The sequence below is a fragment of the Salvelinus fontinalis genome, chromosome 37 (genome assembly GCF_029448725.1).
Source record: "Salvelinus fontinalis isolate EN_2023a chromosome 37, ASM2944872v1, whole genome shotgun sequence".
Lineage (NCBI taxonomy): Eukaryota > Metazoa > Chordata > Actinopteri > Salmoniformes > Salmonidae > Salvelinus > Salvelinus fontinalis.
Window position 1 is genome coordinate 18,904 of NC_074701.1, and position 26,546 is coordinate 45,449.

General features: G+C 43.7%; 1 protein-coding gene, 2 long non-coding RNA genes and 1 pseudogene across 3 annotated transcripts; 2 read left to right on the forward strand and 2 right to left on the reverse strand.

Annotated features, from left to right (window-relative positions):
• Nucleotides 1-1,229: 1,229 nt before the first annotated feature.
• On the forward strand, nt 1,230-12,582 carry LOC129835954 (golgin subfamily A member 6-like protein 25). Its single transcript, XM_055901647.1, has 7 exons — nt 1,230-2,108; nt 7,866-7,926; nt 8,092-8,199; nt 8,425-8,655; nt 9,371-11,989; nt 12,152-12,248; nt 12,394-12,582. The coding sequence occupies exons 2-5, from the start codon at nt 7,888-7,890 to the stop codon at nt 11,366-11,368; spliced, it is 2,376 nt and encodes a 791-aa protein (XP_055757622.1). The 5' UTR covers nt 1,230-2,108; nt 7,866-7,887; the 3' UTR covers nt 11,369-11,989; nt 12,152-12,248; nt 12,394-12,582.
• Nucleotides 12,583-14,415: 1,833 nt separating this feature from the next.
• LOC129836191 (high choriolytic enzyme 1-like) lies at nt 14,416-16,916 on the reverse strand (annotated as a pseudogene).
• A 4,911-nt stretch (nt 16,917-21,827) lies between these two features.
• LOC129836192 (uncharacterized) lies at nt 21,828-23,131 on the reverse strand. Its single transcript, XR_008756622.1, has 3 exons — nt 22,278-23,131; nt 22,090-22,155; nt 21,828-21,929 (listed from the first exon to the last, which is right to left on the reverse strand). It is a non-coding gene; the product is annotated as an uncharacterized LOC129836192 (long non-coding RNA).
• Nucleotides 23,132-24,829: 1,698 nt separating this feature from the next.
• On the forward strand, nt 24,830-25,580 carry LOC129836064 (uncharacterized). Its single transcript, XR_008756605.1, has 3 exons — nt 24,830-25,071; nt 25,234-25,330; nt 25,474-25,580. It is a non-coding gene; the product is annotated as an uncharacterized LOC129836064 (long non-coding RNA).
• The last annotated feature ends 966 nt before the right edge of the window (nt 25,581-26,546 follow it).

The window sequence follows — 26,546 nt, forward strand, 5'->3', positions numbered from 1 at the left end:
ATTTTTGCTGGTATCTTAACTCTCTTGGTAGAATGGACAACTCTCCCATCTCCAAATTTGAAAGCTCTGCTGCTTGGTGTGTCAATCATATTTTGTACTTCTTTCATATTTAGTTCACTGACATAGCTATCAAGCCATTTTGCACCACACACTGTCCGTGTACATGCAGTATCAATCACAGCAGATCCCAAGGATTCAACTATAAAAATCTCAGTATCAGAAGGAGATTCATTTGAAAACAGTGTAATGTTACACTGCTCTATCTCTGTGTGTACATTTTCCTCTGTTAGTTTAACTTGTTCATTTTTATGAGGACAGTCTTTAACCCAATGGTAAGTGCTTTGACAAATTGCACATTTTGATCTCCTTCCATATTTGTCCAGTGGATTTGTGCCGGGAAATGGCGCCCTCTTCTGGTTGTCTTGAGAACGTGACTTGTTGGCGCCTTTTCTCTGCTGCTCAGTGTAATATGCTGCGTCACTCACTTGCATTCCATCCGTTATTGGCGCGACAGACGTCTTTTCACCAAATATTATTTTTAGTGCCGACTTCATAGATGCAAAAGTCAGCACAGTACAAGCAGTCAAAGCCAACTGTTTCTCCCTACCATCTAGACAGGCAGTATCTAGTAACTTGAACGCTAACACTGCATCTGGGAGAACCATGTCGTACTTGCGCATTCTATTGTATCTCTGTTCGAAATCAATGATGTAGTCCGCCATTGCAACCGAAATATCTCTCGTAACACTGTCAAAGTTTGAATATGCCTCGTAGGCACGGTCTTTCTCTTCTTTAAGAAATACAGAATCCAGTGCTGTGATCAAAGTTCCCATACCATCATCCTTGTTCAAATCCTCAACGGATATTTCCAGTGCTGTATCTCTCGCTCTTCCCTCGAGCGATAATACGACCAAGTGCTTGCTTTTTCGCATCCAGATTAGTAACGCGTATCCAGATTCCCAGTTCATTTTTCCAACTTTCGTACGACCTCTTCTCGTGGAAGCGAGGTGGCACGTTGTAGTTAGAAGCCATCTTCTGCTACCAATGTTAACTCGAAATGACACAACGACAAAGTTCCAGTTTAACAAAGTTTACTATACTATATGAACACAATACAAGTAGCCATCACACTCGAGGCTAGGTCCAACAACCACTCGACTTCCTGCGCATGCGCACTCTTGACTGAGTGATAGCCCCGTAATAACAGAAATACAGGGATACTTAAAACATGAACTTAACAGAAACATCATGCTTTGGGGCTGTTTTTCTGCAAAGGGACCAGGACGACTGATCCGTGTAAAGGAAAGAATGAATGGGGCCATGTATCGTGAGATTTTGAGTGAAAACCTCCTTCCATCAGCAAGGGCATTGAGGATGAAACGTGGCTGGGTCTTTCAGCATGACAATGATCCCAAACACACCGCCCGGGCAACGAAGGAGTGCCTTCGTAAGAAGCATTTCAAGATCCTGGAGTGGCCTAGCCAGTCTCCAGATCTCAACCCCATAGAAAATCTTTGGAGGGAGTTGAAAGTCCGTGTTGCCCAGCAACAGCCCCAAAACATCACTGCTCTGGAGGAGATCTGCATGGAGGAATGGGCCAAAATACCAGCAATAGTGTGTGAAAACCTTGTGAAGACTTACAGAAAACGTTTGACCTCTGTCATTGCCAAGGGTATATAACAAAGAATTGAGATAAACTTTTGTTATTGACCAAATACTTATTTTCCACCATAATTTGCAAATAAATTCATTAAAAATCCTACAATGTGATTTTCTGGATATTCTTTTCTCATTTTGTCTGTCATAGTTAAAGTGTACCTATGATGAAAATTACAGGCCTCTCTCATCTTTTTAAGTGGGAGAACTTGCACAATTGGTGGCTGACTAAATACTTTTTTGCCCCACTGTACATCCGAGCGTTGGTGCAGCAGGGGGTGAGGAAGGTGAAGGAGGTAAAGAACCAGATGGTCCAGTACGTGTGGACGGAGCTGTTCCGAGACACGACCCCGCTGAGGCGCTTCTTCCCCACAGAGAAAACCATCCATGCCGTCATGGCTCAGGTCATCGCAGAGGAACACTACAGCAACATAGACCTGGTCAACCTGCTGGTGAGAAGGCTGTGTTGCACTCCATCATTCCCACCTATTCATCAGATATTTGGATTGTCTTCTGAGATAAGGCCATTGGGGCTTGTGGTGTTAGCTGTATGTTTTCAATGCAATTTATGAACAGTTTGTATGCAGTTTGTATGCACCCTCTTTGAAACACTTGTTTAAAGGGGCATTTTACTGACTATTGTTTCATTAGTCTACTTTTTGATATAGTCCCAAAACATTCTGCATGTCAACATTCATGCTTTCAGTATATATTGCTTTCAGTCTCCTGATGCCCAAAATCAAGCAAGTGAATATGTTGGGTAAGGATAAACCGACAGTTGTGCTGAGCACATGATGCATTGATATGTTATATTCTTCTAGAATCAATGAGTAAATATCAAGAATTGAAATGACAATTGAATAGTTTCCAAAATCCCAGTCTGTAGCTTTCAGTTTGGATGATTGTGTGTCAGTGCCTGTTTCTGTGCATGATAGAAAGAGACTTGACAAGCCTTTATTATACAATTCAGGAACGCACATGCAGAGTTTTCCACGGATTCAAGAAAAATGAAAATTCATAATAGCTTTGTGGTACGTTATCCTTACATGGGAAGAGCAGAAAGCCACTGAAAATGTTGTCATCAGACCAGAGCCTGGAGTCTTTCCAGAGACTCCTTTCACCACCAACAAGGCTGTGTTTACTAATTGATCTTTTCACATCAGATCTTTTTCAGAACTGATCTGATTGGTCAAAAGACCAATTAGTGAAAAAAAGATCAGAACTGGGCTGCCTGTCTAAACGCAGCCAGAGTCACTAATTTGGATACATAGTTATTGCCTCCATTGCGATTGTATTTATATTTTAGTAATTTAGCAGAAGTTCTCATTCAGAGTGACTTAAATGAGCAATTAGGGTATAGTGCCTTGCTCAAAGGGCACAGACAGATTTTTCACCTAGTCGGCTGATTCTAACCAGAAACCTTTCTATTACTGGCCCAACGCTCTTAACCGCTAGGCTACATTGGCTGGGCCTGGCTGCAAGTGGGTGAGCCCTCCAAGGCCCACCCAATGGCTGCACCCCTGTACAGTCATGTGAAATCCATAGATTAGGGACTAATGAATTCATTTCAATTGACCTCCTTATATGGACTGTAACTCAGTTAATTCTTTGAAGTTGCGTTCATATTGGCCTTCCGATTGGCGCAGCGGTCTAAAGCACTGCATCTCAGTGCAAGAGGCGTCACTACAGTCCCTGGTTTGATTCCAGGCTGTATCACATTCGGCTGTGATTGGGAGTCCCATAGGGTGACAATTGTAAAAATTCTGTAATGTTGCAATTATGCATTCATGCAGGAGGAAATGCAATGATTGCGCTAGTGCATATGCGTGAAAGTGGTCTGCACATTATCCCCGGAGATGCCAAACTCGGGCAAAGTGTCCCCCATATGACGTCACAGTGATGTCATAATGAGGGGAGAAAAAACACCTGCATCAGAGACAGTGCAAAGGTTTTCATACTCTGCCACATCCTGACGAGTTACCTTGTTGTACAATGTCTACCATTTACTACTGGAATCTACATTGATTTTACAACATGTACAGTTTTTCTTATGAATACATTTCTTTGTTGTTGTCCCATAATTTTCACTTAGCAAAAATGAATTAATGTCAACGCAAAATTGATTGTGAGGACGAACAAAGGTACTTTTTACATAGTCCTATGTGCATCCCAAATCAACCCTATAAAGTACATTATCGGCCATGGTCAAAAGTAGTACACTATGTAGGGAATAGTGTCCCATCAGAGGACAACCACTCATGATGCATCATGGACAGTAGCTGTGAAGTGATACACATTGCTACAGTAGGGTTTTTACTATGTTTATGAGCTGACTAGTACTAAATATACTGTATTTCAAACATAGAAGTGGATAAATTGGTTAACAGGCCTATGTGGATCTGGTGTTTGCTGTCTGTCAGGGTGGGTGTGGTCTCCACTTCCGGGTTGGAGCGAGTAGTTGCATTCCGCTTTGCTCCACAGGTAGTATTACATTTCATTTCATTACAGTACAACAGTTTGATTTGTTTGATCTTAGCTGGCTACATAGCCGTCTTTGTATCCAAGATAATTGTGTAGTCTAGAGTAATTGTCGAGGTTACCTAGCCAGTTAGAGGTTACCTAGCCAGCTACACTTTCAAACAAAGTCAACAACGCAGCCACTGCTAGCTAGCCTATTTCACCAGCCAGCAGTACTATATCATTTTAGTCAATAAGATTTTTTGCAACGTAAGCTTAACTTTCTGAACATTCGAGACGTGTAGTCCACTTGTCATTCCAATCTCCTTTGCATTAGCGTAGCCTCTTCTGTAGCCTGTCAACTATGTGTCTGTCTATCCCTGTTCTCTCCTCTCTGCACAGACCATACAAACGCTTCACACCGCGTGGCCACTGCTACTCTAACCTGGTGGTCCCAGCGCGCACGACCCACGTGGAGTTCCAGGTCTCAGGCAGCCTCTGGAACTGCCGATCTGCGGCCAACAAGGCAGAGTTCATCTCAGCCTATGCTTCCCTCCAGTCCCTCGACTTCTTGGCACTGACGGAAACATGGATTACCACTGATAACACTGCTACTCCTACTGCTCTCTCCTCGTCTGCCCACGTGTTCTCGCACACCCCGAGAGCTTCTGGTCAGCGGGGTGGTGGCACTGGGATCCTCATCTCTCCCAAGTGGACATTCTCTCTTTCTCCCCTGACCCATCTGTCTATCGCCTCCTTTGAATTCCATGCTGTCACAGTTACCAGCCCTTTCAAGCTTAACATCCTTATCATTTATCGCCCTCCAGGATCCCTTGGAGAGTTCATCAATGAGCTTGACGCCCTGATAAGTTCCTTTCCTGAGGATGGCTCACCTCTCACAGTTCTGGGTGACTTTAACCTCCCCACGTCTACCTTTGACTCATTCCTCTCTGCCTCCTTCTTTCCACTCCTCTCCTCTTTTGACCTCACCCTCTCACCTTCCCCCCCTACTCACAAGGCAGGCAATACGCTTGACCTCATCTTTACTAGATGCTGTTCTTCCACTAATCTCATTGCAACTCCCCTCCAAGTCTCCGACCACTACCTTGTATCCTTTTCCCTCTCGCTCTCATCCAACACTTCCCACACTGCCCCTACTCGGATGGTATCGCGCCGTCCCAATCTTCGCTCTCTCTCCCCCGCTACTCTCTCCTCTTCCATCCTATCATCTCTTCCCTCTGCTCAAACCTTCTCCAACCTATCTCCTGATTCTGCCTCCTCAACCCTCCTCTCCTCCCTTTCTGCATCCTTTGACTCTCTATGTCCCCTATCCTCCAGGCCGGCTCGGTCCTCCCCTCCTGCTCCGTGGCTCGACGACTCATTGCGAGCTCACAGAACAGGGCTCCGGGCAGCCGAGCGGAAATGGAGGAAAACTCGCCTCCCTGCGGACCTGGCATCCTTTCACTCCCTCCTCTCTACATTCTCCTCTTCTGTCTCTGCTGCTAAAGCCAATTTCTACCACTCTAAATTCCAAGCATCTGCCTCTAACCCTAGGAAGCTCTTTGCCACCTTCTCCTCCCTCCTGAATCCTCCTCCCCCTCCTCCCCCCTCCTCCCTCTCTGCTGATGACTTCGTCAACCATTTTGAAAAGAAGGTCGACGACATCCGATCCTCGTTTGCTAAGTCAAACGACACCGCTGGTTCTGCTCACACTGCCCTACCCTGTGCTTTGACCTCTTTCTCCCCTCTCTCTCCAGATGAAATCTCGCGTCTTGTGACGGCCGGCCGCCCAACAACCTGCCCGCCTGACCCTATCCCCTCCTCTCTTCTCCAGACCATTTCCGGAGACCTTCTCCCTTACCTCATCTCGCTCATCAACTCATCCTTGACCGCTGGCTACGTCCCTTCCGTCTTCAAGAGAGCGAGAGTTGCACCCCTTCTGAAAAAACCTACACTCGATCCCTCCGATGTCAACAACTACAGACCAGTATCCCTTCTTTCTTTTCTCTCCAAAACTCTTGAACGTGCCGTCCTTGGCCAGCTCTCCTGCTATCTCTCTCAGAATGACCTTCTTGATCCAAATCAGTCAGGTTTCAAGACTAGTCATTCAACTGAGACTGCTCTTCTCTGTGTCACGGAGGCGCTCCGCACTGCTAAAGCTAACTCTCTCTCCTCTGCTCTCATCCTTCTAGACCTATCGGCTGCCTTTGATACTGTGAGCCATCAGATCCTCCTCTCCACCCTCTCCGAGCTGGGCATCTCCGGCGCGGCCCACGCTTGGATTGCGTCCTACCTGACAGGTCGCTCCTACCAGGTGGCGTGGCGAGAATCTGTCTCCGCACCACGCGCTCTCACCACTGGTGTCCCCCAGGGCTCTGTTCTAGACCCTCTCCTATTCTCGCTATACACCAAGTCACTTGGCTCTGTCATATCCTCACATGGTCTCTCCTATCATTGCTATGCAGACGACACACAATTAATCTTCTCCTTTCCCCCCTCTGATAACCAGGTGGTGAATCGCATCTCTGCATGTCTGGCAGACATATCAGTGTGGATGACGGATCACCACCTCAAGCTGAACCTCGGCAAGACGGAGCTGCTCTTCCTCCCGGGGAAGGACTGCCCGTTCCATGATCTCGCCATCACGGTTGACAACTCCATTGTGTCCTCCTCCCAGAGTGCTAAGAACCTTGGCGTGATCCTGGACAACACCCTGTCGTTCTCAACTAACATCAAGGCGGTGACCCGTTCCTGTAGGTTCATGCTCTACAACATTCGCAGAGTACGACCCTGCCTCACGCAGGAAGCGGCGCAGGTCCTAATCCAGGCACTTGTCATCTCCCGTCTGGATTACTGCAACTCGCTGTTGGCTGGGCTCCCTGCCTGTGCCATTAAACCCCTACAACTCATCCAGAACGCCGCAGCCCGTCTGGTGTTCAACTTTCCCAAGTTCTCTCACGTCACCCCGCTCCTCCGCTCTCTCCACTGGCTTCCAGTTGAAGCTCGCATCCGCTACAAGACCATGGTGCTTGCCTACGGAGCTGTGAGGGGAACGGCACCTCCGTACCTTCAGGCTCTGATCAGGCCCTACACCCAAACAAGGGCACTGCGTTCATCCACCTCTGGCCTGCTCGCCTCCCTACCTCTGAGGAAGTACAGTTCCCGCTCAGCCCAGTCAAAACTGTTCGCTGCTCTGGCACCCCAATGGTGGAACAAACTCCCTTACGACGCCAGGTCAGCGGAGTCAATCACCACCTTTCGGAGACACCTGAAACCCCACCTCTTTAAGGAATACCTAGGATAGGATAAAGTAATCCTTTCTAACCCCCCCCCCCCCTTAAAAGAGTTAGATGCACTATTGTAAAGTGGTTGTTCCACTGGATATCATAAGGTGATTGCACCAATTTGTAAGTCGCTCTGGATAAGAGCGTCTGCTAAATGACTTAAATGTAATGTAAATGTCTCCCATGGCACCACATTACATCACAATTGTGATGTCATAAATGATTGTATTCTGATATGATGACAGCCTAAATGGTTTGACATAGCGTTACTGTCACATTACAGCAACACTTACAAGTTCAATTCAGGGTCAAAATCATTTCTATTTTTTGGATGGTTATTTTTGAAGCGATTGGTGGTAAGTAGTTGTGACCACTTGTGATTTAGTGTGAAAAGGCCTACTTTGTGAAACAATTTAATTTAGATGATTTAAATAATAATATTTTGAAGCCATGTTGTATCTTTTTCAGGATTACTGTAATTGAAGGAACTATGGGAAAGTTCTCCTTCCCAAGGATCATCATAAGAATGGTTAGAATCTCTTTTCTCTCACCACCCTCATAGTCAAAACTCCAGTGATTTAAAATCATCACTTTGACATATAGGCCTATGAGCTTTTCTAGGATTGAAAATAACAAACTTGTATCACGATAACCTCATTACTGACTGCATGTTTGTCATCATTTTCATTTCTAGCCATGGGCAAAGCGGACTGCACAGGACGATTTCTGCACAGAAACTACTGAACTCCACAGGCCCAGAACACACCAGCCTCACAACTCCTCACAACTCCCCAGCCTTAATGTAAGTCCCATCTGCAGGCTAAATCTACAACCCACTAAAGTGGTCCAGACTAATCATGTATGGCCAATTAGTGTAAACTTTGTACTAACTACGGCTTGATCTAGTGTCAACATTATACCTTATTGATATTGTACATCAATGAAATACAATGGAAGGCACATAATAATCCAATGAGTAAAATAAAATATACCATGTTCTATTCTCAATATCCCTACTGCCCTAAAGGTGTGTAGGCAGGGCAAGGAGAACACCAATTCAACCCAGAAGAAGAGGGAAAAGAAGAGGCTAAATGAGAAGGGAACCCAGGTTGAACTAGGCATGCGGGAGGATATCCATGACCTTGACCTCGCCCATTGGAGATTGGCTAGACAGACATGGAGAACTGAGCGAGGAAACATGAGGGAGATTAAGGCGCTGTATGGAGAAATATTTAGGCTGCACCAACTCTTGGAGGAGGTAACAAGAGCAGTTTTCTTTAATCAGACTTTCATATAAGTAGATATACTGTAGTTGCTTTAGATGTTCCCAATCCTGATACACAGAAATGATATCTAAATAGATAGAATAGTTGAATAAGAAGGCAAGTTAAAAACTGAACACTGGTAGTGTTCTCAGGAAGGTCTGCATTCTGCACTGGTAGTATTCTCAGGAAGATCTGCATTCTGCACTGGTAGTATTCTCAGGAAGGTCTGCATTCTGCACTGGTAGTATTCTCAGGAAGGTCTGCATTCTGCACTGGTAGTATTATTAAGAAGGTCTGCATTCTGCACTGGTAGTATTCTTAAGAAGGTCTACATTCTGCACTGGTAGTATTCTCAGGAAGGTCTGCATTCTGCACTGGTAGTATTCTCAGGAAGGTCTGCATTCTGCACTGGTAGTATTATTAAGAAGGTCTGCATTCTGCAATGGTAGTATTCTTAAGAAGGTCTGCATTCTGCAATGGTAGTATTCTTAGGAAGGTCTGCATTCTTAGAATAAAGTTGAAAAAGAATGGAAGAATTTCTGAATTGGAATGATTCCAAAAGTTCATTTTCCTAATAGGCTAATACACAGTAATAAAACATGTTTTCTCTATGATATTTATTACCCATACACATGTAAATGTTTTTAGATAGTAATATCAATGACCATCAAGCTATTAAGTAATACAAATGTGTCTGTCATCATACAGATTGGGGTGGATAAAGGGGTGATCAAGCAGCGCTCCACCTCCTCCATTCTTTGTCCCGTCTCCCCGACACTGCCAGCTTTCCACAGGTACAACCTCCACAGGTACCTCGCCAACAGCCAATCGGAGCCTGACCAGCATGCTGCCGGCACCCAGAAGGACCCATCTAAGAAACACTCAATCTTTCCCCCTCTGGACACACAGAGCTGCACCTCCCCTAATAAATGGCCTCATTCTCAGTCCAAGAAGTCACACCCACACGCTTCACACCGATTTGCTGTCCCATCCCACCTCCTGGCTTCCGGCCCTCCTGCCCGGATGAGACAGACCCATCCGCATGTCCACCCCAGATCCTCATTGACTGGCCAGGAAAAGGTCAAGGAAGAGGTCTATAGGCCAGAAATTACATCGTCTGAGGAAATGTCTGAGGAAGTTCAACGGAGAGGCGCAGAAATTGCGAATATGTATAAAGCACAGCTGAAAGAGAGGATGGCCCAAAAGAGAAAGGAAGAGATTCTGAAGAAAGGGGTAAACAACGATGACAAGAACGATGACACTGAGGCCTCCTGCTCCTCTGCAGTAAAACACTCCAATACCCCTGCCACAGCCCCCGAGCGCCCGGACAGCCCAGACGCCACGCCAGTGGCCGCCCAAGAGGACACTCAGGGGGAAACCCAGCAGGACCTGGCAGACGTTGTGAATGTGCTCAAGAGGCAATCATCTGATCTATACCTGCCTGACGACGTTTGTGAGGAGTCACTCACATGGATGTCTATTTACGAGGAGCTGTGCCCGCTCGCTCACAGGGTGAACACAGAAGCTGACTACATCAAGGCGCTCCGCGTCATCACTGAGAAGGCTGTGACTCCCTCGTGCTCGTCTGAGGATGATGTATCTCAGAGTGTGAGTGAGGTCACAAGTCAGGAGGGGAGTAGTGAAAGTGTGGAGAGCATGAGTGGACAACAGCAGAGATGTCTACACAGGGAACCTTATGGTGAGAGGGACAGGAAGGAGATTGATAGTGGTAAAATGGAAGGGAGATATGCAACCGCCAACGCATTGTCTATGATGGCAAGCCGAGGGAAAGAAGAACTTAATGCCATGAGCTACGCAGACAGGATCAAATTTTTCAAGGACGAGGCTAAGAGAAATGAAGAGATGATGAAGATTGAAAGGAGGAAGGAAAAAGCCAGGGACGAAGAGCTCAAAAAGTGGGAAAAGAGACAGAAGAAATTGAAGAAATTGAATGAGGAGGAAAGGAAAAGGCAAGAAAATATGGAAAAAAACAAGTTAGAGGAGCAGAGGAAAAGGGAGAAGGCAGAGATGAAACTAAAGATCGAACATGAGAAAAAGAGACAAGAGCAGGAGAAAAAGAGAGAGAAAAAAGAAAGAAAGAAGCAGGAGATGCAACAGAAGGCCCGTGCAAAAGAAGAGAAAAAGAGGGCAGAGGAAGAGAAAAAGATGGAGAAAAAGAGGGCAGAGATGTTAAAAAAGATTGAGAAACAGAGGATGGAGGAGGAGAGGAACAGGGAAAAGGAGAGAATGAAGGTGTTGGAGATGCAGCAAAAGGCACGAGAGAAAGAAGAGAAGAGGAGGAAAGAGGAACAGAAAAGGAGATTGAAGATACAGCAGGAACAAGAGAAGGAGGAACAGAAAAGGCAGACAAGGATACGGGACGAGGATAAGAAGAGAGCAGAGCTTCAAAGAATAAAAGATCACGAGGCCAGGTTCAAGATGGAGATGGAGAAACTGTATGAGAGAGAAGAGAGGAATGCACAGATTGAAAGAGAAAAGAGGCGTGCGCTGTGTCAGAAAAAAGGGCAGACACAGAGAGCAAAACAGGTGGTGGCATACGAGGTCACAGCGTCTACATCTGACGCCTCTGTGCGGAGGGAAGAGAGGGAGCAGCGTCCAGAGACCGCTCACGCACAGTCTGCGAAGAGGAGAACAAGGAAGAAGCAGAAGAAAGCGGCGGACGAGGCATTGACAACTTTTGAGTAGGTGACAAAAGAAAATACTAACAAAAAAAATGAGAAAATAAGCAAAAGGAGGAAAATATTTTAAGGAAGCCAGGCATGAGGGTGAAGAGGAGGAAACATGAGAGAGGAGGAAGGGAGACCAGAGTGGTTTATCAGGAGGTCAGTAGAAGATACAGAATTCAAGTTCTGATGGACAGAATCAGGAAGGACCATGGGATAAAAGGTCAATGAGATTAGCAGTAAAGAGCTGAGTGGATCAAAAGAAAGTAATGAAAAACACAAGGGGGGAGGCAAGATAAACAGAGACCCAGAAAAAAGAGGTAAAAACATTTTATAAGAGTAAAAGAGAGGAGATTGAACTAGAATTCCGATGGACAAAATAACTATCTAAATAACTAAGGATGAGCAGAAAAGGAGAAGACCAAGAGCACAGGAAAAAGAGCCAACAGACATGTCAAAAAGAACTGAAGTCTGTCTCTTCTACTTCTCTTTTAAAGTTGCTTTGGTTTCCTTTTGTCCTCTTTCCAAGCCTGTTCAAGTCTGAGATAGATGAAAAGAGCAGCCAAAGAAACAGATCTGTTGAAGCATCAACTGGAAAGGATGGGAGGGTTGGAGGAGGAGCACAGCTGGATGACTACATTAGGTAAGTGTTTACTATCAACGCCTGTTCTCTGTAGACAACTGTATTAGTGTTGATAGACATGCATTTATGCAATGTCTTTCAACTCAAACACTACAATTCCTGATCTCATGTGATTATTCACCTCATGTGATTGGGCTTTCGGATGTTTTTTTCCTGAAACAGATTGTGGCATATTAGGTCACTTTATCTGTTGAAGCATCATTAGGAAAGGATGAAAGGGAGGGAGGCAGGAAGAGGAAAACACAGAAGAGCAGATGAGGTAAGTGCTTGGGCTTGTGATGAGAGGATAGGGGCTCCAGAACTGGGGTTCATGATTGAAAATTCTCAGACAAATGTATTCCTGTGAATCCCATTCGTTCAATGACTGTTTGATTCATTCCTGATGGGATATAATTGTTTTACAGGAGCACTCTATGTTCTGCTTCCATGTGGATTGACAGCATTGCTTTCATGAGCTCCTGGAGGACACCATAGAGGAAGAGGGAGAGGGTCTATGATAGGCAGTTTGCCATGGCCCTAAATGGGCTTTTGGATGTTAATTCTTCCTGCTTTATATCATGCAACTTTACAATAAAAATGAATTGCAAGCATCAGCCTTTTCTGTTTGATTGTGATCAGTGCAGTAGTAGTAAGATTGGTGTAAACCCAATGAATATTCTGACCTTCTAGGCAGAGTTCCTCTGTCCAGTGTCAGTGTTCTTTTGCCAAGTGTCTGTGTTCTTTTGCCCATCTTAATCTTTTTATTGGCCATTCAGATATGGCTTTTTTTTTGCAACTCTGCCTACAATGCCAGCATCCCGGAGTCACCTCTTCACTGTTGACGTCGAGACTGGTGTTTTGCAGGTACTATTTAATGAAGCTGCCAGTTGAGCCATCTATTTCTAACACTAGACACTCTAATGTACTCTTGCTCAGTTGTGCACCGGGGCCTCCCACTCTTTCTATTCTGGTTATTGCCAGTTTGCACTGTTCTGTGGAATAGTACACAGCGTTGTACGAGATCTTCAGTTTCTTAGCAATTTCTCGCACGGAATAGCCTTAATTTCTCATAACAAGAATAGGCTGACGAGTTTCTGAATAAAGTTCTTTGTTTCTGGCCATTTTGAGCCTGTAATCGAACCCACAATTGCTGATGCTCCAGATACCCAACTAGTCTAAAGGCCAGTTTTATTGCTTCTTTAAATCAGAACAGTTTTCAGCTGTGCTAACGTAATTGCAAAAGAGTTTTCTAATGATCAATTTGCCTTTTAAAATGATACATTTGGATTAGCTAACAATGTGCCATTGGAAAGCAGGAGTTATGGTTGCTGATAATGGGCCTCTGTACAACTATGTACAGTTGAAGTCGGAAGTTTATATACACTTAGGTTGGAGTCAATTAAACTTGTTTTTCAACCACTCCACAAATCTCTTGTTAACAAACTATAGTTTTGGCACGTCGGTTAAGACATCTACTGTGTGCATGACACAAGTAATTTTTCCAACAATTGTTTACAGATAATTTCACTTATAATTCACTGTATCACAATTCCAGTGGTTCAGAAGTTTACATACACTAAGTTGACTGTGCCTTTAAACAGCTTGTAAAATTCCAGAAAATAATGTCATGGCTTTAGAAGATTCTGATAGGCTAATTGACATACTTTAAGTTAATTGGAGGTGTACCTGTGGATATATTTCAAGGCCTACCTTCAAACTCAGTGCTTCTTGGCTTGACATCATGGGAAAATCAAAATAAATCAGCCAAGACCTCAGAAAATAAATTGTAAGCCTCCACAAGTCTGGTTCATCCTTGGGAGAAATTTCCAAATGCCTGAAGGTACCACGTTCATCTGTACAAGCAATAGTATGCAAGTACAAACACCATGGAACCACACAGCCTTCATACCAAGGCCTACTTACAGCCAGCACTATACCACCCTGCATACCACCAGGCTGTCAAAAACAAGGATATTTCTAAGTGACCGCAAACTTTTGAACGGTAGTGTGTGTATACATCTTTGTGTATTTCATGCTAAAAGGTGGGCCACGTTCATGGTACCGGTTATCCTGAATTGAGCTCAAGAGTTTACCGAAGTTCTCGTCAACTCAAACCTTTTTCGTAGTACACCCTTCCAGAGGGCGACATTCTGATTTTGGTGAGTCTATGATCCCTGCTGTCTAAGTCCTGTGTTACAGCGTCATCGTTTTTAAATAATTTGTTGCCTAGCTAGTCAGCCAAGTTTTATACCTTAATCACCATTAATTTAAGTCGTCTCTCCTGCTGTGCTAGATCTACTTAATCTCTGATCCCACCTTGGGATGTATGATGAGCATAGCTGAGAAGGTCCATTATAGAATGAAATAGAACACTGCAAGAAACATCACACTGACTGGATTCTTTTCAGTCGAGGTCATTTTATTCATTTCCAAGACAAGTCCAGTGGAATAGGCCTAATTCAAGGCAGCAAGAGCACACAGGACAAATTAAACTACTGCCTGCTGCTGAACACACGTATAATACATCAGAAAGCTTTAAGGGACTAGTTCAACTTATTCATTGTTGAGAAGTTAAAATGTCAGTGCCATTTGTGATGGAATCTTCAGTCGACAGCAGCGGTGTTGAAATCTTCGATGGCGTAATAAATGCTAAACTGTGCATTGTTATTCTGTGAAAGACAGGACATGAACACGGTTAGAATACAGCACGAGAATGACTGCATTTAAAAAGGCAGCCAAACTCTGATATTTTTCCTGTCTCTGTGTGTGCATGTCTTTACCACATTGATAGAGTTTGTTAAGGCGTGTTATGTCCAGGGGGCTCAGGTGATTTCTCTGTCCAATCTGGACTCCACTCTTCTTGGAGCCAATAGTGGGGTTCCGGTTTGATGAGAAGTAGTATCTGCCAGGAGAAACCCAACAATGGGGGATTAGAGGACTTGCTACTTTAACACAAGGACTGCGTCACAATGCCACCCTATTCCCAATATAGTGCACATAGTTTGACCAGAGCCCAGGTAAAAAAGTGACCTAAATAGGGAACCATTTGGTACGCACCGGGAAATGTTACTGGAGCTGGATACTGTACACAGGCCCAGTAAAACTAATATTTACTTATTGCCAGCAGTTTAAAAACAAGGTGAGTAAAATTAGGACTTTAGTGGGAATAAGGAGGAGAGGAGTGTGACTGACGTTCCGTAGTGCATTATGGAGTCGTAGTCATAGGGCAGGTCCTGAGTGTCTCCTTTCTTCACCTTAAAGTTATCTTCTTTTCCTGGAAGTTAAGAGTTACAAGAGGCAGATGTGACTGGTGGACACTGCTGGGTGTGAATGTGATATAAGGGAATGAAAATGGAAATGTAGACAAGTTGAGATGGAAACCATTAGGTTGAACCTCTAGCAGGAGGAAACTCTACAGGATTCAAGGCATGAATATTTAATCTTACCTAATGAAAACCATTGCGGGTGGTAATGTAACAACACTGCCCTCAAAAACGAGCTTACATGTTATCCCAGGATACCCATTACGGGTGGCAACTGTAAAAGGTATATTTTACACCAGGATACCCATTACAGGTGGTAACTGTAGATGACAATGTAGAGTTATTCGCGTCAGGTAAATTTAGTGAACAAGGTTGCTGCAGTCACGCCAGGGGAAATTCGCAGGAGTAAACAAATTCAGTTAAATTCTACATCATTGGAAATGAGTCTATAAAATCCATAGTTATGCATAGTATTGGTCTCAAACTGAAGAACACTGATGGTTACTGGTGTAAGATTCTCTCTGGTGTTTACAGAACTGGTGCTGTGAGATTAGGATGTCAGGATTCAAGGCTGCTATGATATTAGGCTATCAGGACCTGCTTAGACAAAGACATTTCAACAGTAGAGAAAAGGGTTGCAATGGATGGGGAAATGAATGGCTGCAGTATTTCCGTTTTAATAAGTACATGATAAATGGAACGTTAAGGCATAAATGTATGAAAGACTATACTTATTTTAAACTAATGTTGTTCTGTCCTTGTGCTGTACTGTCTATTAAATGTTATATAGCATTTCATGTTGTGTTGACCCCAGGAAGAGTAGCTGCTGCTTAGGCAGTACCTAATAAAATACTAAATGTCAATAGTTATTCTATACGGTCTTCACTCCAGACCACAAAAAGCTGAATCTGGTATGTTAGTGTTGGGCTGGTACAAAAGCCTGCACACTGCAGCTCTTCCATGGGACAAATTGACCAGCCCTGCCCCTGATCCACATGCAATGCCCGTGAGGTGGTTTAGTATGTTGTGAGTTACCTGGGACCACATTGTCCCACTGTATGGTGACCTATTGGTCACGGTCTGGCCGTGTGTGCTCGTGGTGCAGGCCCAGTGCATGCATCAGCTCATGACACAGGTTCCCCACGCTACAGGCTCTACCGAAGTACAGAGACTGGGCCCCGCCCTGAAAACCTACATACGACGCACAGCTAGAGTTAAGTGAAGAAAGATAAAGGTGAGAGAAGCGGGAGGAGAGAAATGGAGGAGAAAGAGAGGATATGACAGGAAGAGAGAAAAATAAAGGATTGAACACAGGAAAAGGAAGGAGAGGTTGTGAGTTAACTGTAAACTGCTGGGAAGGAGAGAATGTGTTAATGTGCCCACTTTGGACTCACCCTGTCCCAGAGATGAACTCGATGTAGTTCATCTCATTGGTGTTTTCGTGGAAGAGGATACACGTCTGGTCTGAAATCATCTTGAACGCTGCTAGTATAGTTTCCTTTCTGTCCACTGTATGGATCAGAGACGATCTACCATTAGACGGTGCATATCATTCTCACTATATTAGAAAACATCTAGTGTTACAGTGTTCATCTCTCCTACTGTATTCGACACTCACCCAGATAATCGTTGATCTTGTAGGGGATAGAAGTGACGCCTTCATTCTCAGGCCAAAGTGACTTCACAGCTAAATCGGTCTTCCTGTAGGACAAAACACCTAGTCTTAAATCCAGCTGTCGCTAGAGAGTATAGGCCTCAGATTAATTAAATTGTTATTTCTGCATTTCCCCTATGAATGTTTTTAAATTCTAAAATGGTAAAACTATTTCAGTATTAACTTAAATGACTAAAACCAGACTAAGTATGTAGAAGAAAAAAAAAGATTGGAGCAATATACCTTTGATCAGGGTATGGTAGGGACCAGGCTCACCAGTTTGAGTGTGTCAAGAACTGCAACGTTGCTGCGTATTTCACACTCAGTTTCCCGTGTGTGAAGAATGGTCCACCACCCAAAGGACATCCAGCCAATGGCAGTCCAGTGGTCGAAAATGGGTGACACGAATTGTTCAGAGCAACAGACGGGCTACAGTTATAGTCAATTGACAGTCCAGTGAAACATTTGTGCCCAAAGACCCAAAAAATGCTCAACTCGTAGAACCTTGACACAAATGGGGTATGGCAGCCGACAACCTTACAGAGTTCCACTTCTTTCAGCAAAAAAAATTGTTGCAGTGGACTAATGGAACACTGGAAACACAGGAGAATTGGATAAACATCTGGTCTGATGAATCCCGTTTTTTTTGCAATTTCACGCTGATGTGAGGACTAGGGTATGAAGAAAACCACATGCATCCATCATGATATTTGTCAACATTGCAGGCTGGTGAGTGGTAGTGGTGGTGTGATGCTGTGGGGTGCCTTTTTATGGCACACGTTGGGCCCCATGATAACTTTTGAATGTCTGAACATAATTGAAAATCAGGTGCATCCCTTCATGGCAGCAGTGTATCCATCTGTGAATTGATTTTTTCAGCAGGATAATGCCCCATGCCAAAAGGCTAGGATTGTCCAGGAATGGTTCCACGAAGATTACAGTGAATTCAGCTTAGTGCAGTGGCCTGCCCAGTCACCAGATCTCAATCCAATGAAGCATCTGTGGGATGAGATGGAACGAGCTATTTTGGATTAGAGATCCACTACCAGCCAACTGGGCACAATGGTGGCAAGCATTGAGGAAATCATGGGGCCAGCATTCCTGTGGAATGCTTGACACCTTGTAGAGTCCATGCCCTGAAATTGAGGCTTCTCTGAAGGCAAAGGGGGGTGCAACTCAATATTAGGTGTTCCTAATGTTTTGTAGACTACACTGCTCAAAAAAAAAAAGGGAACACTTAAACAACACAATGCAACTCCAAGTCAATCACACTTCTGTGAATTCAAACTGTCTACTTAGGAAGCAACACTGATTGACAATAAATTGCACATGCTGTTGTGCAAATGGAATAGACAAAAGGTGGAAATTATAGGCAATTAGCAAGACACCCCCAAAAAAGGATTGATTCTGCAGGTGGTGACCACAGACCACTTATCAGTTCCTATTCTTCCTGGCTGATGTTTTGGTCACTTTTGAATGCTGGCGGTGCTCTCACTCTAGTGGTAACATGAGACGGAGTCTACAACCCACACAAGTGGCTCAGGTAGTGCAGCTCATCCAGGATGGCACATCAATGCGAGCTGTGGCAAGAAGGTTTGCTGTGTCTGTCAGCGTAGTGTCCAGAGCATGGAGGCGCTACCAGGAGACAGGCCAGTACATCAGGAGATGTGGAGGAGGCCATATGAGGGCAACAACCCAGCAGCAGGACCGCTACCTCCGCCTTTGTGCAAGGAGGTGCACTGCCAGAGCCCTGCAAAATGACCTCAAGCAGGCCACAAATGTGCATGTGTCAACATATGGTCTCACAAGGGGTCTGAGGATCTCATCTCGGTACCTAATGGCAGTCAGGCTACCTCTGGCAAGCACATGGAGGGTTGTGCGGCCCCACAAAGAAATGCCACCACACACCATGACTGACCCACCGCCAAACCGGTCATGCTGGAGGATGTTGCAGGCAGCAGCACGTTCTCCACGGCGTCTCCAGACTGTCACGTCTGTCAAATGTGCTCAGTGTGAACCTGCTTTCATCTGTGAAGAGCACAGGGCGCCAGTGGCGAATTTGCCAATCTTGGTGTTCTCTGGCAAATGCCAAACATCCTGCACGGTGTTGGGCTGTATCCCCCATCTGTGGATGTCGGGCCCTCATACCACCCTCATGGAGTCTGTTTCTGACCGTTTGAGCAGACACATGCACATTTGTGGCCTGCTGGAGGTCATTTTGCAGGGCTCTGGCAGTGCACCTCCTTGCACAAAGGCGGAGGTAACGGTCCTGCTGCTGGGTTGTTGCCCTCCTACGGCCTCCTCCACGTCTCCTGATGTACTGGCCTGTCTCCTGGTAGCGCCTCCATGCTCTGGACACTACGCTGACAGACACAGCAAACCTTCTTGCCACAGCTCGCATTGATGTGCCATCCTGGATGAGCTGCACTACCTGAGCCACTTGTGTGGGTTGTAGACTCCGTCTCATGCTACCACTAGAGTGAGAGCACCGCCAGCATTCAAAAGTGACAAAACATCAGCCAGGAAGCATAGGAACTGAGAAGTGGTCTGTGGTCACCACCAGCAGAACCATTCTTTTATTGGGGGTGTCTTGATAATTGCCTATAATTTCCACCTTTTGTCTATTCCATTTGCACAACAGCATGTGCAATTTATTGTCAATCAGTGTTGCTTCCTAAGTGGACAGTTTGATTTCACAGAAGTGTGATTGACTTGGAGTTACATTGTGTTGTTTAAGTGTTCCCTTTATTTTTTTGAGCAGTGTATATATATTTTAAGATCCTTTAGAACAAAAATAAATAAAATCACCAAAAATAAACTAAACCGTGCCATTGGCAACGCCCACTACGATTTAAATTGAGATTGTCGTCACACAATAAATCTATTATTTGCATGACTCACTGTGCAATAGTGTTTAACATGAATTTTGAATGACTACCTCATCTCTGTAACCCACACATACAATTCTCTGTTAGGTCTCGAACAAGCAGTGAATTTCAAACAGATTTAACTACAGCAACCTATTGGTTTTCAAATAACTTGCATAAGGCACCTATTGGTAGATGGGTAAAAAAGCAGACATTGAATATCCCTTCGAGCGTGGTGAAGTTAATAATTACACTTTGGATGGTGTTTCAATACACCCAGTCCATACAAAGATACAGGTGTCTTTCCGAAGTCATTTGCCAGAGAAGAAGGAAACCGCTCAGGGATTTCACCATGAGCCCAATGGTGACTTTAAAACAGTTAGCCTTTAACGGCTGTGATAGGAGAAAACTGAGAATGGAACAACATTTTAGTTACTCTACAATACTAACCTGATTGACAGTGAAAAGGAAGCCTGTACAGAATAAAATTATTCCAAAACATGCATCCTGATGGCATCAAGGCACTAAAGTAATACTGCAGAAAATGTGGCAAAGCAATTATCTTTTTGTCCTGAATACAAAGTGTAATGACAGGCAAATCCAAAAGATTACTGAGTACCACTTCATATTTTCAAGCATAGTGGTGGATGCATCATGTTATGGGTATGCTTGTAATCGTTGTGGACTGGGGAGTTTCAGGATAAAAAAAGAAACGGAATGAGCTAAGCACAAGCAAGATCCTAGAGGAAATCCTGGTTTAGTCTGCTTTCTACCAGACACTGGGAGCATAATTCACCTTTCTGCAGGACAATAACCTAAAACACAAGGGCAAATCTGCACTGGAGTTGCTTACCATGAAGACAGAATGTTCCCGAGTGGCCGAGTTACAGTATTGACAAATCTACGGCAAGACCTGAACATGGTTGTTTAGTAGTGATCAACAACCAATTTGACAGCTTGAATAATTTTGAGAAGTTACACAATCCAGATGTGGAAAGCTCTTAGACTTACCCAGAGAGACTCACAGCTGTAATCGCTGCCAAAGGTGCTTCTACAAAGTATTCACTCTGGGATGCGAATAGTTGAGATATTTCTGCATTTCATTTTCAATAAACTAGCAAACATTTCTAAAACATTATCACTGTCATTATGGGGTATTTTGTGTAGATGGGTTTGAATTTGTATTTTATCCATTTTGAATTCAGACGGTCACAAAATGTGAAATAAGTCAAGGGGTATGATGCTTTCGGAAGGCACTGTACCAGCTTCTGGTATACACAGACTGAAACTAATGACTGCAAAATCGTTTAAGGTTTCTTTACAAGACAGAATGTTGAATGAAATGACATTGAAACTTACTCTAATGGTGGTCCGTGGTGTTGATCCTTCAGAAGGTTAAAAATATCCACAGGAAAGTACTGTTAACACAACTGTGGCGGTACTGAAGTTGAAATTTCTATCGCCTGGCACTTCAGTTAGTATGCATGCATTGTATATTTTCCTGTGGATATATTGGCTCAAATTTCAACCATCTGAAGGACCAACACCATGGACAACTGGTAGAGCAAGTTCAAATGTAATTCTGTTCAACAATCTGGCTTGAATGATTTTGCAGTCATTAGCTTCAGACTGTGTATACCAGAAGGTGGTATCAATCTGATTCATCAGCCTAAAAGATGCAGTAACAGGACAGAAAGCAAGGATAATAAACTCAACGAAACCAGAATGTCTCCCTCCATGATAGCAAGGTCAAACTGTAAGTCCTCTGTAACAGAGAGAAAGGGTCTGAAACAACCACACTGACATGACATGTACTAGTTACAAGTCACTACCTCCAGTGCCATTAAAGTCCAGACCTCATGGTAGAGGTCCAGGATTGTGCTCTTCATCTAATGAATGCGTTACCTTCTCTAGTTTCAGGCATTTTAACCCAATCATTTTGTCTGTGGCGTGTCCCCATTGAGGCAGTAGATCCTAAAAGGAATTGGGAACAAACTCATTTTGTAATATCATTATGTTTATTGATAGACAAGCCATAAACTTGAAGACAACAGATTGAATTGTTTCTTTGGGCCCCATCATCCCAAGTGACTGACTTGAAAATCACAGTATAGGCCTAACTGTGGCAGAGAAAGTCACATTTGTAGAATTGTTGATGGGGGTTTTAGAATTGTCTACTGAAACAAAGAAATTAAATATTACAAAGTGGAACAGTACAATAACAGTTTTGCAGTACAGCTGGCCTACATTAAATAATAACATGGAAAACAGATAACAGGCCTAGCTTTCAGCCTATCACCTAACAAAATGACTGGTCCCAAATGCAGGCCTGCCTACCTGTGGCAGGGATAGTAGCATTTGAAGTAGTAGCATTTGTGAAATTGGTGATCGGAACACTGCCCACTGAAATACACAAAGGTAACATAATACATGTTACATAACATGAAGAACCGATTCGCCTGCCCTACATCAAATGGAAAACACTCAAAAGCAGGATGTCACAAAAACAAAATGACTGGTCCTACCTTGGACAAACCAGATGAGAATCAGAAACCAAACCATGTTGCAGCAACAATTGTCCCCCAAGATTTGGAAAAAAGAAACAATCAAAGAAACCTCACAAACAAATGTGTGCAATAGCTCTCCTTCCAGTCAAATAGTGGGCAGGGCAACAATCACAAAAGAACAGGTGCATTCTCCTTCTTCTTCGGTGAGGTTTAAAGACGGTTGGCATCCAATATGTTGAATTATCGCCCTCTACTGAACTATTGTATGAATCCATTACACTCTGTTATACAAATTGGTATAAGGGGAAACGTGAAAAAATCCATACAAATATATATTTAATGACCCTACTAACTAACCCTACACTCATTAAAACCCATCACCTTATTCCACTACTTTAACCCTGTCTTATCCTACCCCAGGCCAACGACCCGAGAGAGCGAGACACTACTACTGTAACTCTTCTGAAATCGAATCTCGTACCCCCAAGTTCTTCTCTGCAGCTGCCACCACAACATCTATTTTCTATGACTTATGTGTCATCTCTGCGGTACAGCTGATAACAATTGCTATGAATGCTAAGCCAACCTCACTGAAACATATATCACTCATTGGCCTATCCCTCTGTTCTGGCAAAGATCTACTATTCACAGGGATCCTCTCAGAATCCCTCACCCTTCATCAACCCTCCACTTCCTCTGCATACAACATCTTCTCCACTACAATGACCCTGGCCACCTAAACCTGCCTCTCTCGCACCAGACACTTCCACTCAGGGTTACCTTCACCGACTCAACAGCACCCACCATCTTTTCCACCCAACTTCCACAACACCTTCTACCCCTTCCATTTCACCTCCAGAACTCAAACTGGTGTCCGGCCCACTCTGTTTGAACTTGATACCAATCTTCCTCGTCATACCCTCTCCCTTGTCATTGCTATCTTCAACAGATACAAACCCATACTCTGCCTCCCTCAGTCTATTCAACCTCCTCTCTCTTTCCTCCAATCCTCCTCCCTTAACCAATTACCCAATTCCTGAAAATATTCAACTTTTCCAAGTCAAAATCTTTTTTTAGCCTCCTTGACATGCTAAGCCCTGTACTCCCTCCACTTCAAACTCCTGTGTCACCAGAACAGATGCAGGTGTGACCACTTGTTTTTAAGTCATCAACCTCAACAACAGATTGTGCAGTATAGACAGTGTTAATGTGCATACATAGCATATAGTGAACAGTACTGTGCATAATGTAGCAGATGCAGGAATGCCCTCATGCAGGAACACCCCGAAATGTGGGCTGCAGTTGTACATTATTGACAGAAAGACACATCAACCTCAGAAAAAAGCATCTGAGACAGCAAAACAGCGCTCCTCTGTCTTAGTATGTGTAGGCCATGTATCTGATGCCGTCTGGTCAAAAAGAGTATGGCATGTCATACAGCCACAGTTGTAGAGCGGTCAGACTTTCTGGATGTTTAGTTCAGTCCTATGTGTTCTCTGGCCCATCTCTGATATCTTGTTGTGGATCTTGGCTATGATGGTGGGCTCCCCAATGACAGAAAATAAATATCTGCTGTGGGAAACCATGTAGACAGTGTTAGTGTTCATGTATAGTGCAGTATAGACAGTGGTCATGTGCATCCATAGTATAGAGTAGTGAACAGTACTGTCCATAATGTAGCATAGAGCCCATGTCGTAAGTCCAGGGTGTTCCCAGAGTGGTATAGCAAGAAGCAAGCTAGATCTACTCAGGGTCTATTAAATCTAGCCAGCTTCTGTAACGATTGTCTATTTCGTCCTCCTCATCGGACGAGGAGAGGCGAGAAGGATTGGACCAATATGCAGAGTGCTTCGTGCTCATGATGATTTATTAAAACCGAAAACTGAACACTGAAATACAAAACAATAAACAAAGTGCAGAAAAACCGAAACAGTACCGTGTGGTGAAAACACTAACACGGTAGACAAACACCCACAAACCACACGTGAAACCCCGGCTGCCTAAGTATGATTCTCAATCAGGGACAACGATTGACAGCTGCCTCTGATTGAGAATCATACCAGGCCGAACACAAAAAACCCAACATAGAAAATCACACATAGACAACCCACCCAACTCACGCCCTGACCAACTAAAGAAATACAAAACAAGGGAAAACAGGTCAGGAACGTGACAGCTTCAGTTAGCTTCACATTCCAGCTCAGGCTTCATCCGTACTACGATGGGGGATTTTGCTCGTCCACCTTCCTAAAAGGCTGTCACATGCTTCCCAGTCGAAACAGTTTAAGCTTATACATTTTGTGAAGTTTTTGTTCATTTTGGTGTTCGGTAGGTTTTTTTCACCAATTTTTTTGTTGAGGCAAGTCAAAGTTTGATAGTCGAAGTCTACACCCCTTCATCAGTGATTGGTTCACAGCTGAGTGGATCAAAAGAAAGTAATGAAAAACACAAGGGGGGAGGCAAGATAAACAGAGACCCAGAAAAAAGAGGTGAAAACATTTTATAAGAGTAAAAGAGAGGAGATTGAACTAGAATTCCGATGGACAAAATAACTATCTAAAAAACTAAGGATGAGCAGAAAAGGAGAAGACCAAGAGCACAGGAAAAAGAGCCAACAGACATGTCAAAAAGAACTGAAGTCTGCCTCTTCTACTTCTCTTTTAAAGTTGCTTTGGTTTCCTTTTGTCCTCTTTCCAAGCCTGTTCAAGTCTGAGATAGATGAAAAGAGCAGCCAAAGAAACAGATCTGTTGAAGCATCAATTGGAAATGATGGGAGGGTTGGAGGAGGAGCACAGCTGGATGACTACATTAGGTAAGTGTTTACTATCAACGCCTGTTCTCTGTAGACAACTGTATTAGTGTTGATAGACGTGCATTTATGCAATGTCTTTCAACTCAAACACTACAATTCCTGATCTCATGTGATTATTCACCTCATGTGAGTGGGCTTTCGGATGTTTTTTTCCTGAAACAGATTGTGGCATATGAGGTCACTTTATCTGTTGAAGCATCAATAGGAAAGGATGAAAGGGAGGGACGCAGGAAGAGGAAAACACAGAAGAGCAGATGAGGTAAGTGCTTGGGCTTGTGATGAGAGGATAGGGGCTCCAGAACTGGGGTTCATGATTGAAAATTCTCAGACAAATGTATTACTGTGAATCTCATTCGTTCAATGACTGTTTGATTCATTCCTGATGGGATAATTGTTTTACAGGAGCACTCTATGTTCTGCTTCCATGTGGATTGACAGCATTGCTTTCATGAGCTCCTGGAGGACACCATGGAGGAAGAGGGAGAGGGTCTATGATAGACAGTTTGCCATGGCCCTAAATGGGCTTTTGGATGTTAATTCTTCCTGCTTTATATCATGCAACTTTACAATAAAAATGAATTGCAAGCATCAGCCTTTTCTGTTTGATTGTGATCAGTGCAGTAGTAGTAAGATTGGTGTAAACCCAATTAATATTCTGGCAGTAGTGTTCAGTTGGTATAAAATAGTGTGATAAAAAATGATCAATATCTTATGAAAACAATATGGAGATAGAAATATCAAAAGAAGTGTTGCATTTACTTAGTAATAGCTATTTCTCCCTCATAGAGAATGGTGTCCTTGTTGTGATCAGTCCATCGACAAATGCATGTATGCGCGCACACACACCCACAGAGCGTTAGTCATGATTTCCCTGAGTCATCAGACTCTGGTGAAGGTTTCTTTGCATCTTGAGCAGTCTGTTTTGTATCCTTGCCGGACTCATCTATAACAATCTCGAAGGCCGCCTCTTCTTCTACCCTCTTCACTTTCTCCCCTTTCGCTGCAAGGATTTCCTCAATGTTCCTGTAGGGAAAAAAACATGAATAATAAATAAAAATATTCAGGAATAATACTCGTCTTAAGGAGGCTACACACTTCATGCAAACAGAGCGAAGGAGCATCGTATATAGTTTGTTCCAAAACTCAAGTACCTACAACTGTGTGAGAAAATGAAGCTGCATTTGCGTGAAGTGTGTAGGGCCCTTTAGTCCACACAAACGTTACAGCCTATTAATACGGGATTCACTTATGACTGCAGTTCCATTTCTCTTCTGTGCAAATCACTATAAATAGGGATAATACATATCCTTGTGGCCAAAAGTTCTGAGAATGACACAAATATTAATTTCCACAAAGTTTGCTGCTTCAGTGTCTTTAGATATTTTTGTCAGATGTTACTATGGAATACTGAAGTATAATTACAAGCATTTCATAAGTGTCAAAGACTTTTATTGACAATTACATGAAGTTGATGC